General features: G+C 48.6%; 1 protein-coding gene across 4 annotated transcripts in view; it reads right to left on the bottom strand.

Moving 5' to 3' along the window:
* The window catches only part of SGK2 (serum/glucocorticoid regulated kinase 2), a 396,404-nt gene that overhangs the window by 321,822 nt on the left and 55,570 nt on the right, over positions 1-19,012 (bottom strand). The window contains exon 1 of one of the 4 annotated variants that reach the window (XM_085619217.1): positions 3,539-3,734. The exons of 2 other annotated variants lie outside the window; for them this stretch is intronic. In XM_085619217.1, the coding sequence (XP_085475343.1) occupies positions 3,539-3,611 (73 nt within the window). In that variant the 5' untranslated portion in view covers positions 3,612-3,734. Of the gene's footprint in view, positions 1-3,538; positions 3,735-19,012 lie in introns of those variants that run through there. One more of the 4 variants, XM_085619216.1, reaches the window with a different exon arrangement.

Genomic DNA, 19,012 nt, shown 5'->3' with positions numbered 1-19,012 from the left:
AAATTGAAATGTATAGATATTTAAGGATACATGTCGTTTACTCACTGGAATAAATATATAAATTACAACATGGGTTCTGTTAAACTAGGATTGGCATCACCGTTTTGATATTTGAATTCACTCTCAGTCTGCCTTATGGTATGTATCACCCTGGCCAAGATGGCGTTTCGATCCAGATACCTATACGCGATTCAAAATATCATATACCCTATCTCCAGAGAGACTTTTATTGAATAAAACAGATTATTGATCTCCTTGGTATTAGCAGAGAAAAGAAGTAGGGCTAATCTAGATAATGCTCCTTCTTCCCAATCCAGTTTTAGAGTAACACTCATGGATTATTTGGCTAACCTAGAAAGCATGTAGCTCAATGATGTATGCCAGAAGATAACATAGGAAAAAGTTAATTGATGATTTTAATTAAGGAAGAGTCCCCCTCTAGTGCTCCTTATGAGAAGGAAGGATATCCCTCCACACTCCCTAAATTTGCCAAGACTGTCATACTGGCCTGGGATGCAGCAGTTTGAAGGGCTTTACAGGCCCTCCCCATTCAAGAGAAGCCTGAAAGACTCATGGTTGCAGCCTTTTAGAAGTACCTAGATGGATAGGTCGGTGCCGATTCGGAGAGAGGAGGCGCAACCCGGGGGTCAATACACAGTAGAGATCCTCATTTAATGAAACAAATTATGTCTCCAGTGAGGCTTGCTCAATTCCTGATATATGAAAGTTTGACAGCAACTGCGAGAGAAAGTTAGACAGATTCCCCAAATGTTCCAGAGGTGCCCTAGACGTTAGAGGCCCATGCTAACCATAGGACAGGCCGGGCCGAAGGTTAATTTCTCTTCTACATAGACCTTGAAGGTCAGAAAGGAACAAAACACCCTTAAAAGTGAAACACTGGAAAAATTGGCAGCAAAAGTGCGACTAAAGATAGTCAGGGGTATGCCAAGGCAATAGAAGAGGCCACTGAGTGGGCAAACGATTGGTGAATTAACTACTAATAAAGAGGATAAGAACTTTTAAGTTTCATGACAGTCTAACTTAACTGTGGGAATTTCATGTAGGATGTCGGTGCCAAGTAGACTGGCGCCAGATTAATAGAAATATTGGGTGTTTTAGTACTATGAACTGTGACAAGACAATCGTAGAACAGCTCATTGGCTGTTGCAAGATGTGATAAACAAATATTGTATAAATGCAACTCTAGTTGAAAGAGTATATTTATATCATTGCAAAATGAATGATAAACCTAAATTAAAAATGTGTACTGGTTTTCAGGGAAAGCACACAGCTTCTGCCCAATCAAGAGATGTACCCAAGAACATCAACATATGTGCAGAGCCCAAGACAGGACTTCTGGGCTTCAGCTGGGCTGATGAAAGCTATTTTTGTTCTCACAAGGTCAGCAGCACTGTCCAGCCAGACCGAACACCAGGGCGGTGAAATAGCGTAGTTGGCAGGTTTCGGGGGGCGGGGGGGGGATATTTGCATATCTATGGCATGCAAATGTCTTGTAGGGAAACTAGTTGCGTAGTTGGCAGGTTTCAGGGGGGGGGGGAGAATATTTGCATATCTATGGCATGCAAATGTCTTGTAGGGAAACTAGTTGTTAGTAGCATGGATGTCAGTTCGAAAACTAATTAGCAGCAAATGTAACGCACTGATGAAAAATGAAAACACAGAAAAAAACAAATGCCATGCCGCAGTTAAGTACAAACATTTATATACAGGGTTGGCAGCTGGGAGGATAGAGACCTTTAAAATGAGCCAGATAATGGTACATGGCAAAAGGAAACACAGCCTGAGTAAATGCTAGAACGGTGGAACAGCAAAAGTGTATCACACGAGACATCATGTAACCCTGTCAGGGCATACTTGCCAAGCCATACATGCTATTTTTCCTTTGTTTTTATTTTTTATTTAAATCATGACATGGTAAGTAGAGGGAGCAAATCCGATGCATGCAGGAGGACTAGAGAGGTGGTAGGTGGTTGCACCCATAATACCCACAGACCATCCCTCACTTGAGACTTAAAGTTCTTTCTGTTACAATTTGCCACTTAGATCACTGGCATCTTGATATAAAGTACCAGGGGCTATGGCTGCCTCGCCAGATTTCAAGAAATTTAGCTCACGTCCCGGTTTTTAAAGAGGGTCGACTGAAAACGGAGGGAGGTGCTTTTTTATGTTTTACAAAGCAGGGATAGTTAGCAGTTGTTTCAAGAAAGCTTTTTAATTAACAGGCAAGCTAGTGGGTTTAAAAACGCATTATATGCATGTTCTTACTGCCTATTCTGTAATTCTCTGCTGAGGGGCACTGTCATTTTGTGCGTCTGCTTGAAGTAAAATTGTAGTCCTCCTATATTTGTGAAATGTACCGTTTTTTTTTGCTTTAAAATTCTGGTCACCATAGCCGGGGCGGCTCCCCCGCAATGGTCGGAGGAGCGTCGCCCCACTGCCTGGCTCAGAGCCAGTAAGAGAAAAACAAAAATGTAATCGTTGTATTTTTCATATTACGGCTCTGAGTCAGTTTGGGAAGGGACTGTGTGAAGAATGAAAGGGCCATTTACCTTGCAGGAGGCCCAACTATGACGCAGCATTGCTGGCAGTTCTGCTGATAAAATGACAACGTAAAATATACAGGGAGGGGTGTGATCTGCTTCAGTTGAAATAACTGCACTACAGCCCAAGATGCAATAAGCTGTTCCATTAAAGGAAGAGCGAATGAAAATATTGAACCATGGTGACCGGGAGCGAGGTGACAATCCTACGATTAGCAGAATTTCTTATCCTCCAGTAAAAGTGCGGCCAATTTCATTACGCCTGACTTGCTAAATTTCACCTTCCATGCCCAATTCATCCTGTCCATTTTTTTCTTTGGATTGCGGGATTTGTAGCCTTGCTGACCAGACTATAAAATATTACATACCAGGCCTAGGATGGAAAGCAAATTCTGGTTCTCACGAGCTTTCAAGTATGGACTTCGGAAATTTGAGACATCTGCTCCGTGCCAGGAGGCTCATCTGATACTACACATTGTTTTGGCGGTTCCAAAAATAATCCACTTTTATAGTAAACTATAATACACCTTATAATGCAAAGGGCGGTACGTACAATACGTTTTATTCACTGCATTCCCCGTTTGGCGTGCACAGCTGCCATTTGCTCCAAACGTAAGTGGTTTTTCACGTTCAGGTTTGAGTCCTGACTTTATAATAGAATAAATACCGCTATACATGTGGACTTGGACGTCTATCCAGGATAGACACGAATGGTTAATGGAACAAAGGCTGCAATAAATATTTGAGAATGTGATTGTTTGAACGATTTTTTTTTAGGTTTAATCCAAATGTTGTCGAAAAGTAGTTGAACCTTATTGAAAAATGGGGGCGGGGGGGGGGGGCTCAAAGAAAGACTAACATGCGTTTCTTCTTACCTCCTCCCTCCCCAGCGCACACAGAAACTAACCACAAACTGCTTGTTTTACGGTGCCGCCTCTTCGCTTTAAACAGCGGGTAAAACGTTAAAACGCACCCACCTGCTAGAACACCAACTAACGTCAGCAGTCCAGAGAGATTCAGACACCCCGCATTTTTGTCATTAGGAAGCATGGTTGTAGTAGGGTCACACTCTTCAATGGGACACAAAGCGAAGGTCGGCAGTTTCCAAGTATAAAATAAATTAAAAACAAGGCCAGCACATGAAGGAAGAGCGTCTCGAGCTGATCGAAACCGAAAGGAGCACGCGCGCAGTTCAAGAAACTCAGCGGCAACGTGCAGGTGTGGAACGCCCCGCCCTCTTTACCATGGAAGCGTAATTAGAGCGAACTAACGAGGCCCTCTCCCAAGGGTATCAGAATAACACATTAAGACGCCTGCTACAAGTGGTAAGGTACAAACACCGACCAACTGGATGTAGTCCGTCGGCTAAACTGCCGACTTTGGTGCTGGAAACCAGAGTTTGAGCCTCGAGGTCGCGTCCACCTCCTGTGATTCTGGGCAAATCACTTACTTAATCTATCCGTGCCTGAATGGTGTAATGTAAATACGGTGTTCATGTAAAGCACTTCAATACCTTTAGGTCGAGTTCGCGCTATATAACTATGCTAAAAAAAAAAAACTCCAATCAAGGCTCAGACTTCCACACTGCTCATCGTTCCACGCTCCTGCCTGCCTCTTGCTGACGTACCAGCGGGAACCTTAAAGACGAAGCTCTCCGGCTTCCCTTGCTTAAAGGGACTCCATTTTAATCTGTGACAACTTCAGCCAGCTGCAATGGTCTTTAAATATTAGAATCACTTATATGATGTATACTTTTGCTCCATCTGTAATGAAAGTTTTGGCCACATACTAAGTGTGTACTTGAGAAGTCTCCAAGTATTAGACGTTTGTGACTGCTGGAGGGCTAGTTTGACAAAGGATCCGATTGCAGCAGCCAGCCAAGGGACAGAGCACGGGTAAAGGGTGACTCCTGCTCAAAGGTGAAAGGAGTCTGAAATGTTTATGACTTCCTACAGCCAGCGTTGGGTAGCAATAAAGTGAGGAGGGAGCTGTGCCAAAATCCCAGCCAACACCAAATATGTCATGACGATGTGTCGGTATACTACTATAAAAATCTGATTGTGGCGGGGGAGGAGCTTAGCGCGTGATCAAGATGGCCGCGTGAGCCTAGAGCTCCCGAGACCCTCGCTCCCTCCGGCAGATATCCTGTCTAGTATCCTGCTTTTGATGCCCGGAATATTGGAGGGGAGCCGTTGCTGAGGCGAGAGCCGTTGTCCGGATCGAAATCGCCCACCGGAGACCGAAGTTGTACTGCCTGGAAGTTTGTGGCCTACTCCCCGGAAGGTGCCCGGGACTTGCGTTGGCACAGTGCCCGTGCACTAATTGAACAACAGCGGCCACGCGAGGGACGAGTCGTCGGAAGGAAGGTGTCCTCACTTTCACTTTCGCTTTCCTGTCTCCACCGCGCCCGGCCTGGACGTGGGTAGCGCCAGTCACTGGCTGCATGGTTGTTTACTCTGTATGGGCGAAGAGATTGTCCCCGCGGCAGATAGCGATGTCGAGTAAATCGGACGCCGAAAAACAGAAGCCCAAAAGTACCAGGCGGGGAGGCTACACCCAGACTAACAACATGGACCGCTATGCCCACCAGAAGGGATCACCGGGCGGATCGGGACAGACACTGGAGGCCTCGAAGGACGTGTCGCCCCCCTCCGCGGAACCAACCCTGCAAGATATCATGGGGGCCATCGAGGGGATGAAGTCCTCCATCGGACAACAATTTGAGACCCTGGCGAATAAAGTGGATGCCGTATCGATCGACGTCAATCTGATTCGGGCGGACCTGGGGAAAACTAATGAGCGGGTTCAGTCCTTGGACCTCAAGACTGCAGGCCTCCTGGGCGACGTCTCAGGCCTTCAGCTGGAGGTCCGTACCTTGAGGACTGCAAATGATCACTTTGCCCGACGGTTGGAAGAGTTCGAGGGCCGCGCAAGGCGCAATAACGTGCGCATTATTGGGGTCCCGGAAAATTCGGAAGAACAGTCAGTGGACCTGTTTGTGGAGGACCTGGTGGTGAACCATCTGGCGCCCAAAGGCCTTAGTAAGTTTTTTACTGTTGAAAGGGCCCACAGAGTTCCTGGCGGGAGGCCCAAGGTGGGGGCCCCTCCGAGGCCAATTGTCGCCAGGATCTTTAACTTCAGGGACCGTTACGCCATTCTGCAAGCATCACGGGTGTCCGGCCCGACGCTATTCCAGAACACCACTGTAAGTTTCTATCCGGACTTTACCCAGATGGTACAGAAGCAACGACAAGGCTTCCTGGCGGTCAAGAGAAGGCTACGAGAGATGGGACTGAAATATGCCATGCTCTTCCCGGCCAGGTTGCGTGTGGTGTTCGAAGAGCGGACTTTCTTTTTTGAATCACCAGACATGGTCGGAGATTGGCTGGACACGTTGCCCCAAGGACGGACTAACGTGGAACGCTCCGGTGGAGTAGTCGGTGGCGGCGATGAACAATGAGCCTGGACTTAAGTACCAGATCTCCGGTTCCCCCGGGAGGGTGACAGTCCGGGGGGTAGTGGGGGCAGTATGGGAGCTTTTTCCTCCTCTGGGGTTCTTTTTGTAGATTAGTCTTTGTATGGGGCGACAGGCACACTGCAAGTTGGGGGGCATTTTAGAGCTTACGCAGGGGTGCAGGGTGGGGGGTGGATTGGGGTTGTTGTTGGGGTTGTTGTTGTTTTTGGTTATGCAAGGCGTAAGGATGCAAGCTTCTGTGACTCTAGTGCGGTTCCACGCGGGGGGGGGGTGGTCTCCTTACATGTTTGGATGGGGGGTAGGGGCTTAAAAATACTCAGTTGGAATGTAAATGGCTTGGGGGATCGTATTAAGCGTGGGATTGTCCTGCAATTCCTGAAGCGATGTACCCCTGATATTGTCTTATTGCAAGAGACGCACTTGATTGGTAACATGTGCTATGCACTCAATAGGAAAGGCTACAAGTTTGTTGCACACTCCGGGTTTTCCTCGGGGTCTAGAGGGGCTGGAATACTCGTCAGGTTCTCCCTGCCCTTCGAGGTTGACTCCACCACTGTTGACGATAGGGGACGCTTTGCGGCCGTAGCGGGGAGGTGGGAGGGCAGGACGCTGGTCCTGGTGTCGGTTTATGTCCCTCCTGCACTGCAACCTTCCACACTTGCTGACTTAGAGAGGACTTTGTTGGATCTCCCAGAGGGAATGTTGGTGGTGGGTGGCGACTTTAATGCGGTAGGCTCCGGATTGCTGGACAGACACCCGCCAAGGAGTTCGGGGGGGCTCAGAAATGGCTTCCGGACTTTGTAGATACCCTTGGCCTGGTTGATTGTTGGAGACTACTGCATCCCACACAGCGGCAATACACTTTCCATTCCGGGGCGCATGGCAGTCTCTCCAGAATTGATTATGTGCTTACCCTAGCTGCACACGCCTCCTTTGTCTCTGAGGCCAGGCACATGGCACGGGGTATTTCTGACCATTCGCCGGTGTGGATCTGTATGGATGTTGGTAGAGGAATGGGGGGTAGGGTGGCCCCAATTAACCCGTGGTATCTCAGGGACCCTATGACTCGTAGTGCGGTGCTGAAGGCGGTCGATCGTTACTTCCAGGAGAATCTCGGCTCGGTCACGTCGGCTGTGTCTTTGTGGGAAGCGTTCAAAGCAGTGCTTAGGGGAGAGGCCCTCTCCTTGATAGTAGCGGGCAAGCGTCGGCGAGACGCGGAGGTCGCCCAGATTGAGGCGGAGATCGCGGAATTGGAGCTGTCATTGGAGGGTGAGGTTACGGCGGCGGCGCTGCACAATTTGACCCTTAAGCAGTCGGAGTACAAGGCCCTTGTGATGGACGCGGCCAAAGCCTTGAGTAGGGAACAGCGGGGCCGTCTGTACGACGTTGGGGACAAGGCCGGGAAACTAATCGCGTGGCTGGATAAAAAGGAGCGGGTCAATCGTGTTGTGCCAGACCTCGTGACGGAGGATGGCGTCGCTGTCACGGAGCCGGATGGCATAGTCCAGTGCTTTGCGGATTACTTCCACACGGTCTATACCTCCGTGTCGGACAGGCCGGTGGGGGATTCGTGCGAACTCCTGCGTGATCTTGCTTTGCCTTGCCTTTCCGACATAGACAGGGACGATCTTGATGGCGATATCACAGTCGACGAAATCGCGGGGGCTATCCGTTCGTTACGTTCGGGCAAGGCCTCGGGCCCGAATGGCCTGCCAATTGAGTTCTACAAACTCCGGCCAGATAAGATCGCTCCGCACTTGCGAGCTATGTTCGTGGAGGCGCGGGAGACGGGATGCCTCCCACGCGACCAGCGCCTGGCAGCAATCGTGGTCATACATAAAGATGGTAAGCCCAGGAACAGGTGCAGCTCATATAGGCCGATCTCGCTCCTTAATGCCGAGCCGAAGATCCTCGCTAAAATCCTCGCTAACCGTTTGGTCAGGGTGATCGGTGACCTGATTCACCCTGACCAATCCGGATTCATCCCGCATCGTAACACCGCGTTGAACCTTAGGCGCATCCACGGAGTGATCGCAAGGGTGGGGACGATGCGGGAGCCGGCCATTGTGGCAGCGCTCGACGCAACGATGGCTTTCGATACGGTAGAGTGGGAATACCTGTGGGCTGCGCTTGCGAAATTTGGCTTTGGACCCGGATTTATGGGCTGGGTGAGACTATTATATGAAGAGCCTCTCGCTCAAGTCGCGGTCAACGGTAGGGCGTCCCGCCCTTTTGGGCTGGGGAGAGGTACCAGGCAGGGCTGTCCTCTGTCGCCGCTGTTGTTTGCTCTTGCTCTCGAGCCGTTGGCGGCCTGGATACGATGGCACCCAGAGGTGAGGGGGCTTCGCTGGTCACCTGACCACGAGGACCGCATCTCCCTCTATGCCGATGATATCCTGCTTTATCTCGCTTCTCCCCGGAAGTCCCTCATAGTTATTTGCGACATTTTGACTTCCTTCGGGAGGAATTCGGGACTAACCATTAACTGGGGGAAGTCATATCTGTATGCCTTGTGTGGAGACGTCCCGGTTCCCCCCCGGAATTGCCCGATCCAGATCGCTCGGGAGGGTTTCATGTATCTTGGGATTTATATCTCCACCGACCCAACGGTACGGTATGAGAGGAACCTGGTCCCTCCGCTGGCGCGCTTGCGGCGAGATGTAGCGGGCTGGCGGCGGCTGCCGCTTTCCTTCCTTGGCCGAGCTGTGCTATTCAAAATGATGTCTCTTCCCCGTTTTCTCTATGTCCTGCAGAACACCCAGGAGCTGGTTCCGGCCAGCTACTTTCGGGAAGTCGAGAGTCTCCAGCGCTCGCTGCTGTGGGACGGCCGTCCGCGTATAGCGATAGCAAAGCTAACTCTTCCTTGGTACGATGGGGGTATCGCGCTTCCCGACATCAGAAGATACTATTGGGCCTCCCAGCTGAGTGCGATCAACCATGGAGTCTACGGCCCGGCGCTTAGCCCCGGCTTTGCTATGGACCGGTGGTTGCTGCGTGGGGGTGGCTACTACAGAGCACTTTACTCAAGGCCCCCGGCTGGGTCCCTCACGGGGCCGACCGGGGTGGCGGTGAATGTGTGGAAGACAGTCACGAACTCGTTGGGCTGGAAAGATAGGCTCACCCTCGCCACTCCGTTGTATGACTCAGATATGCTGGGGAAACTTTGGCACTCTAAGGGATTCGAGAAATGGGATCTGATTGGCATCTCCAGGGTGGGCGACCTGCTGGCCAAGGGGCGGATTAAGTCGTTTGACGAACTACGGACGGAATATGCGCTGGAGGGCACGGAATATTTCCGGTATGCGCAGGTGCGCCATGAGCTGCGGTCGGTGCTCGTTGAGGGCGAGAGGGTGCCTGAGTCCTCTCCCTTGGAGGACCGGATCCTGGACGGCCATATGCCGGAGAGCACAATCTCCCTAATTTACAAAAAGCTCGTGAATGTCCGGACCGACCTCCTCATGGGGGTTCGGGATCAGTGGACTAGGGACGGCCTTGAGCTGGACGATGAAGATTGGCAATACGCCGTCTCCTCTCCTAAGGAGGTCGCGATCCCCGCCAGACTACGGCTGGTCCAGCTTAAGATACTGCACAGAGTCTACGTCACTGGGCCCCGGTTGGTTCATATGGGCTTTTCCGAGGATGGGTTATGCAAGAGGGGCTGCGGGATGGTGGGCACCTTTCTACATATCATATGGGAGTGTGGTGTGATTGCGGACTTTTGGAAGCGGATTCACGTGGTGATGCAGGAGGTTACGGGTATAGTACTGCACCCAGAGGCGCGGCGCTGTCTTTTGAATGTGTGGGGTCCTACTGACTATGACGCAGCGCAGACTCAATGGGTGACCCTAGGCAATATGGTGGCTAAGCGAGATATAGCACGACTGTGGGGATCCCAGAGCCCGCCCACCCTGGATGCATGGAAGGACAACATGGACTGGAGCATGTTTCGGGAGAAAACGGTGTATAGTGCACGGGGGAGGCCTAAGAAATGGCATAAGGTATGGGGAAGTTGGAACCAATATAGGGGAGGCATATGTCTGCCTCCTGCCACTGAACCGCCAGAGGAGCAACTTTCCCCCTAGCCTCACTTCCGACTTGGGTTTTTCTGATGCACCTCCGTTAGAATGTAAGTGCCTCTGCTTTCCCTCATCCTCCCGATCGGTGCTTTGATTTGATGTTGGAAATGGGGCCGCGCCCCCGCTGGAAACTGGCACGACTTTGTGGTGTATACTGCCTTGCTTGTTGTGTTTATTGTAGGTAGTTTTCAAAAACGAGACCTTTGTCATTCTCCTGTACTAGAGCTATGGAGGACTACACGTGTTGATTGTTTAGCTGCCGAACCTCCGGGATGTCGGCTGAATAGCTGTGTATCTGATTCATGCGAATAAAGGTTTATAAAAAAAAAAAAAAAAATCTGATTGTGCACGTTCCTTCATGGGTCTCAATATTAAACAATACATTTGTATGGCTTCGCCCACGTAAAAATACTAGCCTAGCAGGCGATTCAGACTGTATTGTAAAATTAGCATTCCAGGAGTGATATAACTTTTGGATGAGAGCTGATAAGCTCGCATTGTTTTGTTTTCTGCGCTTCAAGTGAACCCGTTTATGCAATGTATGTAAATGTGTATCTTTTTATGTATGTCTACCTGCAGGTACCATTGGACCAGCAAGAAGGTACTGCCTTTGAATGCCTTAGTATTTGTGTATGCCACAGTAAAAAGTTATTCATAGGACGTCACCAGGGGAGTATTAGTAAAACAAACCCACCCTGAAGAATGCCCTGGACCTTCTGCGGCCATTAGATTAGGGCAGAAATATGTTGGCGCCACAAGGGTCATAGGTGAGTCAGCTGACCTTCCCTACCACTGTTTTGAAGGTGTCAGTGTATCCATGACCACCTTTCCTTTTTAGGTCTCGCCTGGCGTTAGCAGCGCACATGCTCTGCCCTTGCCATGGCGAGTGCCTTTTGGAATCGATACGGATTCCAAAGCGTGCACGCGGGGAGACAGAAGAGACAAAAAATGTGCACGCGGGGATTGGATGCTTTAATGGCGGCGTGACACTCTGAGGACTTTTTTTTTCGCCGCCAGTAAAGCTAGTCCCCGCGTGCACATCTTCTGTCCGCTCTGTAAAGAGATGTGCACGCGCATGGCAGTGTGCGTATGGACAAGAGATGTGCACGCGTGCACACATGGTGGCATGCTTTCGCTTTCCCTCCCTCCCCCAGTCTGCGACTTAGACGTCAGTCAGCGCGGCTCTCGGCACAAACAGGCCTCCACGCTCGCTCGCGTTCTTAGAACAACGGCCGGGAGCCCGTCATTTCCACGAGACAAGCAGCGCACCTCTCGTCCATCTGTGAAGTTCACCATCCGTTTCTAAGAACCCACATAGCCCCTCTCGGGACTTATCTCACCTCCTCTTATCAATCAAAGAGAAACCGGAATGGATGATTGGAATGATTTTGTTGGGAGCAAAAAACGAATTCCAGTTACCAACCGGTAACCACTGGATTAAACACGACTCCTCCGGGGTAGGAGACGCTATACAAACCCTATTGCAGTGCTCACAAAGATCGGTGATAGTTTGGGCTGGCTGTTTGTCCAAGGTACATCCGGAGATTAATGAGGACACGGCAGACATCGTGGTCTGCTGTACTTTGTCTGACACTCTGTGTCTGTCCAAGCTCTCAAGATTTGCGGATTTACCATGGCATACCCAGGAGGAGTGTGGCGACCCTATGCCTAAACTTCTGAGACTTCTATTTTCCATGTATTTTTTTGTTGTTGTTGCAGTTTTATATAGTGCGAACTCCACCTTAAGGTACTGGAGCACTTTACATTAGCTCCAGTTACATTGCACTAGGTCACACACGTTTTTTGGGCAGTAGGGCGAGATTAAGTGATTTGCCCACAATCACAGGATGGTGAGCCGACAACGACTCAAACCTGGTTCTCCAGTTCAAAAGTCGGGAGGTCTAGCCGTTAGCCACACCCTCTCTCCTAATAGCGCTTCAAACTCAACTCCAAGCCTGCTAAGCGTCTATTTTCTTTTCTTGGAAGAGGGGGGGGGGGGGCTGGTGCTGGATGATAGGTCATGCAGAAACGGCTGAGACGAGCAGAGGAACAGCTGATCTCAGCCTGGGCAAGACTGGGTGGAGGGGTCAGTGTGACTAACAGTGTGTTTACTGTGCACAACCTTTGACCCCCTGCTTGTGGGCCTGAACTATTGAGTCACCAGCCGGGGACTTGCCGCGCTGGAGCACCAGATGAAACCATCTGCCTGCATGGGGTGGTGTCAGATGACCTGGATAGACGGGGTGGGTCTGGGACAGAGCAGCTTTCTAGGACCCGGGATAGCGCTGTTATCTTGGAAAGCGCTAGTTCTCGGAGCAATGCTAGCACCTGGGTCCCTGCTGGTACCTATGGCTCCTGGGACACTGCTGGTAGTACCCAGGTCCATTTCAGTTCCCGGCATTCTTTGCTGTGCTCTGTGTAAGTTAAAGCCATTTGCTTTGCTAATGGTATTGTATAGCAAAGCAAATGGCTTTAACTTAATGAAAGGCGAGACCTATTGCATTTTAATGCTTGTTCTTGACCAGGGAGGATCTGACAGTGTACTCATCAGCTGCAGACTCACAGCTGACACGGGAAATCACACTGGTGTGCTAAAAACGCCTCAAGCAATTCCGAGGGACAGAGAGGAGGTGTAAATGCTTGCCAATGCATTTCAATGCAGTGATGCGAGAACCAGCATTGAAATGCGCTAGTGTCACTTGTGATGCTTAACATTAGCAGGGCTGTTTGTGTATGGGTGACAATGTTCCATCAAGGTTTTACAATATGTAATTTTCAAGCTCACAGTTATAATGTTAAAAGTGAAACTAAAATTCCCAAAATGCAGCATGTTATCAGTTAAAAATCTGTGACTGCCTGTCGTAGAGTGGAGGGGCGTAGAGTGGAGGAGCATAGAATGGAGTAGAGGGAAGTGGCATAGAGTGGCGTACAGTGGAGTGGTGTAGAGTGGAGTAGTGGTAAAGAGTGGGAGGCATAGAGTGGGAGGCAAAGATTGGAGTAAAGAGTTGTAGAGTGGAGTGGCATAGAGGAGAGCGGAGTTAAGTGGCATAGAGAGCAGTGGCGGCTCCTCCATTAGGGCAGAGGAACACCACCCCACTGCTTTCTCGCAATGCGAGAAGCAGAACATAAAATGGTATTTTAAATACCATTTAATTTTCTTCTTCTCGTGCTGCGAGAAATCAGAAGGCAGAGGTATGCCTGATTGGATGCTGGCGGGAGGATATGCCTGGTTGGTTCAGGTCGGGGAGGAGCGGCTTTCACCACTCTGAGTGCCCTGCCTGCTTGGTCGGCCCTGGGGCCGACCAAAGCAGTCATGCACACTCTACATTTTCTCCATGTAGGGCTGCATGCAGCCTGCATAGAGAAAATGGCCTCCCAACAGGACCCCGGCTGGGCGCTGTCCGGGACACCGCACCAATCGCAATGCTACCATTGCAGTGTTGTGATTGGCTACAGGAGGGGAGGGAGCATGCCTCTTCCTGTTCAGGACCGGCCCAGGAGCAGAGGCGGCGCGGGACCAGGATCAGGTAAGTTTTAGTTGTATTTATATTTTACACCCCCCCCGCTGTAACACCTGCGCGAGGCCCCCCCCTGCTGGAATTGCGAGCCGCGACTGAAAGTGAGAACTGCATAGAGTGGAGTAGGGTGTTATGGAGTGGAGGGTCGTAGTGTGAAGTGGAGGGTTGTAGAGTGGAGGGGCATTGAGTGGTGTGGCATAGAGTGGAGTGTCAGAGTGGTGTGGTGTACAGTGGAGTAAAGTTTTGTAGCGTGGAGTGCCTTGGTAGTGCTGTAAAGTGGAGTGGAGCAAAGTGTCATAGAGTTGAGTGAGAGAGTGTTCAGTGGCGTAAGGTGGAGTAAAGTGGCGTGCAGTGTAGTAGAGTGGTATGGAGTGTCCTGGAGTGTCGTTGATTGAAATAGCATAGAGTAAAGTGTCTGAAAGTGTTATGGAGTGTCATAGAGTGAAGTGGCGTTGACTGAAGTAGTGGCCTCGAGTAAAGTGGCACAGAGTGGAGTAGAGTGACGAAGAGTGGAGAGTCGTAGAGTGTAGTGGCGTAGAGTGGAGATTGCATGGTGTGGCAGAACACTGCCATTAAAGATAACGCATTTCTAATTGAAATGACCATTACTTTTGCACATATAGTTTTTTTGCTAAAACTATACAGCACACAAATAATAATGTGTGGAAATAGCATCACCTAGTGCAATGATTTGTTTTGGTAGTATTAAAATATTTGTTTTCACCGCACATTAGAATTACAAACACATGTGCTTCATTTGTGTTTTCCTAATTCTGATATATTCTGAAACATTTTTACATGTAATCTACAGACATTTAAATCTTTTGTGTGTGCTAGAAAAACCCTTTTCTTTCCCACCCCTACCAACAAGATTGTCACAAAAATCCTCTCACCTTGAAGACAGAGAAAGAAAAGTAAAAACCAAGCTCCCTCAGAAGACAGATACTGACATTTGACCTCCGTCTTCGAATGCACAGCATATACAACAAAAGAACAACATTTGAAGGCCTGTTTACAGAAGGCGAGCACTCATGGAAAAATACAAGGAGTGGGTCAGAGATGTGGTAAATAGGCTATGCTCCATAGCCGGCCAAAGACATGCCGGACAGCCTAAAACAAATAAAGACAGCATATAGAAAGCAAGCAAATGTGAGTTACAAACCAAAAAGCCAATGGTAAGCAATGGGTGTAATGCATTCCCAGGGCAAGTTTTAGAATATCCCCTTTAAGTCTTTTCGCAACCAAACAGGTGCACTGACTGATAGGCTTTGACTTAAAAATGGGGCATGCAGATTATGGTGCTTTACATGTTATGTCCCATTTCTAGGGCAGTAATTGTAATTGGGTGCAACTTATCACACCCAATATATTTAAATCCCAGCGATGTTGGAATATATCAGGTATGATACATATCGCATCCTTTTCCATGCTGATCGCAATAGGGGCCATAGGCCTGTTTTCCCCTTTACAGTCTACCTCCTGTATTTTAGTTTTGAAATGACAATATAAAACTTCACAAACCAGAATGCAGCGAAATGACCACGGATGAGCTACTCATGCCTAATGTCACATTGACGCCTTTGGGGCTCATCAGCTGGATTTCAGTCCCTCTCATTTTTATGTGGAAACATACACTTGCAAGTACCGTAATGTTTACTAGTATGAGTTAAAATGCCATGATAGCTGAGGACCTCATATTTCAAAAGGGATAACATGAGGTATATGATAAATGCAAGAGTGAGTTGCAGTGTGGCTGGATCTATACTTGCCAAAAATCTATGACCAAAAATAGATAGGTCAAAATAGGTTTCATGTTCTAAACCGCTCATTAGTATAGCCATAATGTCCCCAGGATTGACATTTCACAACCTGTTTCTCAAGAATGACATCACAGCAAATCACATAATACATCTTAGCTGGACCTCAGATTGCGAAGCCTTGTTCACCTCTGAGAAAAGCGCTCATCAACTGCACTGGCCCTCAGGACAGTGTGATTAGATCATATTCCAGGCCTTCCAAAGGCCTAGTAAAAGCGGTGGGATTGTATTGGAAAATTGTAGGTGGTATGAATCACTAAAAAGTAGTAGCCTATCACCTAACTCGGTAGGGTTGGCAAGTATGTTGTATCTGTCTGCAATTTTACAGTCCTGAGATTCTAATCTAGTACATAGTTTCCAACTGGCCCTATGTTGCTTGTGACACTTCCAGTCAGCCTTAGATTTTTAGCTTTAGCTAAGGCTAACACCTCTATGCATGCAGGAACTAGTAACTCCCTTTACACTAGTTAGCAATAGCAAATCTACAAGTTCAGCAGACAGACCATATAACTTTTTCCAGAAACTGTGTAAACACATGCCACCATTGCTCAGTGACACCATGATTTCACTTCTGGGATTTCTACGGTTCTGAGAAGATGAAGTGACCTGACCAGTCAAGCTAAATCAAAGTTTTGTTTCTTAACTAACGCTTTTTTCACAATGATGAGGTCCAGCTCAGAGCCCTTTGACATGCTTAGAAATCACAACAAGTTGAATGAGGTTATGATTCAGTAAAAATTAGCACAATCCAGGTACCTCTCCTATCACTCGTTGGCTTTATGCTGGTCTTTGACCCTGCCCACTTTTCCTCTGCCTTTTGTCTAGGTTTGTGCTATATAAATATCACTTGCAAAACAAAGTTCTGTTTTGGTGTTGGTAGCCTGCCACAGTTTTTAGCTTTGGAAATATGTCCAGCCTACCCACAGAACTCATCTCCATGCTTAAATCTCTTAGCACTTCATGTGCCTCATCTGAATCTTGCAGCCCACAAATGATGAAACCAATGTCTGCCTCTCCCAAGGTGCTTCTCAGCCTTACCTTACAATTCAATTACTTTCTCCTAACTGGAATTTACCCTCAGTGTTTCACATCGGCTAATACCAACCATAGTGAAAGGACGCACAGCTGACACCCCCTGCCCTTCTAACTATACTCCACTGCCCCTTCTTTGCCATAATACTGGAAGTCCTGATTTTCAGGCAAGTTATTATAGCTCTGCTAACAATATTTGGACTGTATTGAAACAACAGTCTTCCATGTGCCATCTTTTTTTCTTCTACTCACATCAATAAAATATCCTCTATTATCACTTGGGGCCCGGCTATGACTTTTGGCACAGCGGGAGCGGGCAGTACGCCACTGTCACATTCCCGCGGCGCCAAAGCCATAGTCAGGCCGCCCACCAAATTAGGAGTTTCCTCTTGTCTGGCGTTTTTTTTTTGGCGTTCGCACAGTGGTCCTGCTAAAAATGGGCACCGCAATGGGAACACCAAAAACAGTTCCTGCACGGCATGAACTGTTAAGTCCATGTCAATCAGTAAGTGTTGTGCGTGCACACCGAAGGGCACATGGTGTGCCCCCCTGTGTGCATCAACATGGCATGAGGCACCAGGGGGCCCTGTAGGGCCCCCTTTGTTTCCTCTCTGCCACAGGTTTCATGGCAATGGAATTCTGAACTCCCTACCTCCATGTACCCCAAAATTCGAAAAATTGTACTCTCTGCGTCCTGAGATATGAGCTTACCACTCACTCGGAATGCAAATCTACCTGGAATGCCACCTCATGCATTCTGAACCAAAGTACCTATTGGTGTACATTATACCTTATTTGTAAATAGGTCCATTGTTAATATGCCTTGATGCTTGCCAATATATTTTACTGTTAATGCCTTGCCATCTCTTCATGAAAAAACATTTTTGGCCAAAACCTCAACCACTGCTGTGATTTATGTTATCAACTATATCTGCATATCAAACTATGTAAAGCATTTGTCTTTATAAGGCTTTTTTGTTAGAAGTGACATACCGCCATGCTAAATTAAAAAATAAGTTCCTTAAAGGCATTTTACGATGGAGGAATGACATCACAAAGATGCTTTTCAAGTAAAAAAATGTGTACATCATTTCTCTATCTGCTTGTAAACACTCCTCAAAATATTTAGAAGTTTCCCTATCATATGTTGTCAAGTAGGCCCTCTGAGCCATTGGACTCAGGTGTGCTCCATGGCACTGAATGCTTTTGAGAAAGTACTGTGCTAGACGAACTATGCAGCTTTAATTGCCCTGCATATACCATGGTATCATAAAGACCTCCAACAATTTATTCTAGAAAGTTGACTACATGAACAGTAAGATGTGGGTGTTCAGAGGGTCAAGAAGTACTTTCCAGCCAATGTGGCAGCCAATGCTTAAGGTTTTGCTGTATTTCAGTAGTCTTGAAGGTGTTTACTTTACAAACCACCCAAGAATGTACCCCACCATGTAGGCTCTGCAAGATGTAGGACTCTAAATGGGCCATGAAGCAAGAAGCAAGGGCATCCTGTACAGAGCTGTATATCAGCCGCGGCCCGTGCAGGTAAGAGCGGTGGGGCCTGCTGGGGGGGGGGTATTTCGACAGACGACGAAGAGGGTAAATTATTAATTTAATTTCCCCTCGTGGTTGTCTGTCGAAGCACCCCACCCAACCCAGGCCCACCGCCCCTACCTGCACGAGCAGCGGCTTCTGTTTACAGCTGGTTGTGCTGTAAGAGTGGCATATGTTCTAAAGGACTCCCTTGGCATCCCTACCATTAAGGCGACTCATCTCTACTGCTCTCAATGAGCAATGGGGCCTTTAAGATTACATTCTACAGCTTCTGCAGAACCTGGGTCTTGTCTTGTCTGCTCCAATGAGCAGCGTGGACTGTGCTGATTTATATGAGGTGATTAGTCTCTGGGGCTGGTTGGGCTGTGAGAGTGGCATATGTACAAATGACCTCCCTACCATTAAGGTGACTCATCTCCACTGCTCTCAGTGAGTGATGGGGCCTTTAAGGTTGCATTTTACAGCTTCTGCAGAGCCTGGGTCCAGGGCCGGACTGGCCGTTGCTGGCAATAGGCGTTTTTCCGGTGGGCCGGAGGGGTGGGGGCCAGTTTTGTGGCTGTGGGGGCGGCTGGGGGCAGTGCTGCAATATCAGCCCTTTGTTACAAAAGCGGGAGCGGTGCTTCTTACTAGCACCCCCACCTACCCCGCTTCGCTCCCAGGGCTGGTCAAGCAGTAATCTGCCTGGACTGGTTGCTGTTCCCAGTCCGGCCCTGCTTGGGTCTGGTCTGCTCCAATGAGCAACATAAGGCTGTGCTGGATTATATGAGGTGATTAGTCTCTAGGACCTTGGGTGTGCCAATGGGCAAGCAGCAGTTTGGTTGTTCATTGCCTTTGACCTTCTTCGATGCTAAAGGTCAGATCTCACATGCTATGTGGCGGAAACAGAAAGTCCATAACAGGGAGAATTGCCTTGTACTTTGGAGTAGTGCCAGCAGAACATTACCTGCCTCAGGGCAAGCAAAGTCAAACCGAAGAACATGTA

The sequence above is a fragment of the Triturus cristatus genome, chromosome 7, assembly GCF_964204655.1.
Source record: "Triturus cristatus chromosome 7, aTriCri1.1, whole genome shotgun sequence".
NCBI lineage: Eukaryota > Metazoa > Chordata > Amphibia > Caudata > Salamandridae > Triturus > Triturus cristatus.
The sequence above is the reverse complement of the archived record's forward strand: the minus strand, read 5'-3'. Positions and strand labels throughout refer to the sequence as shown.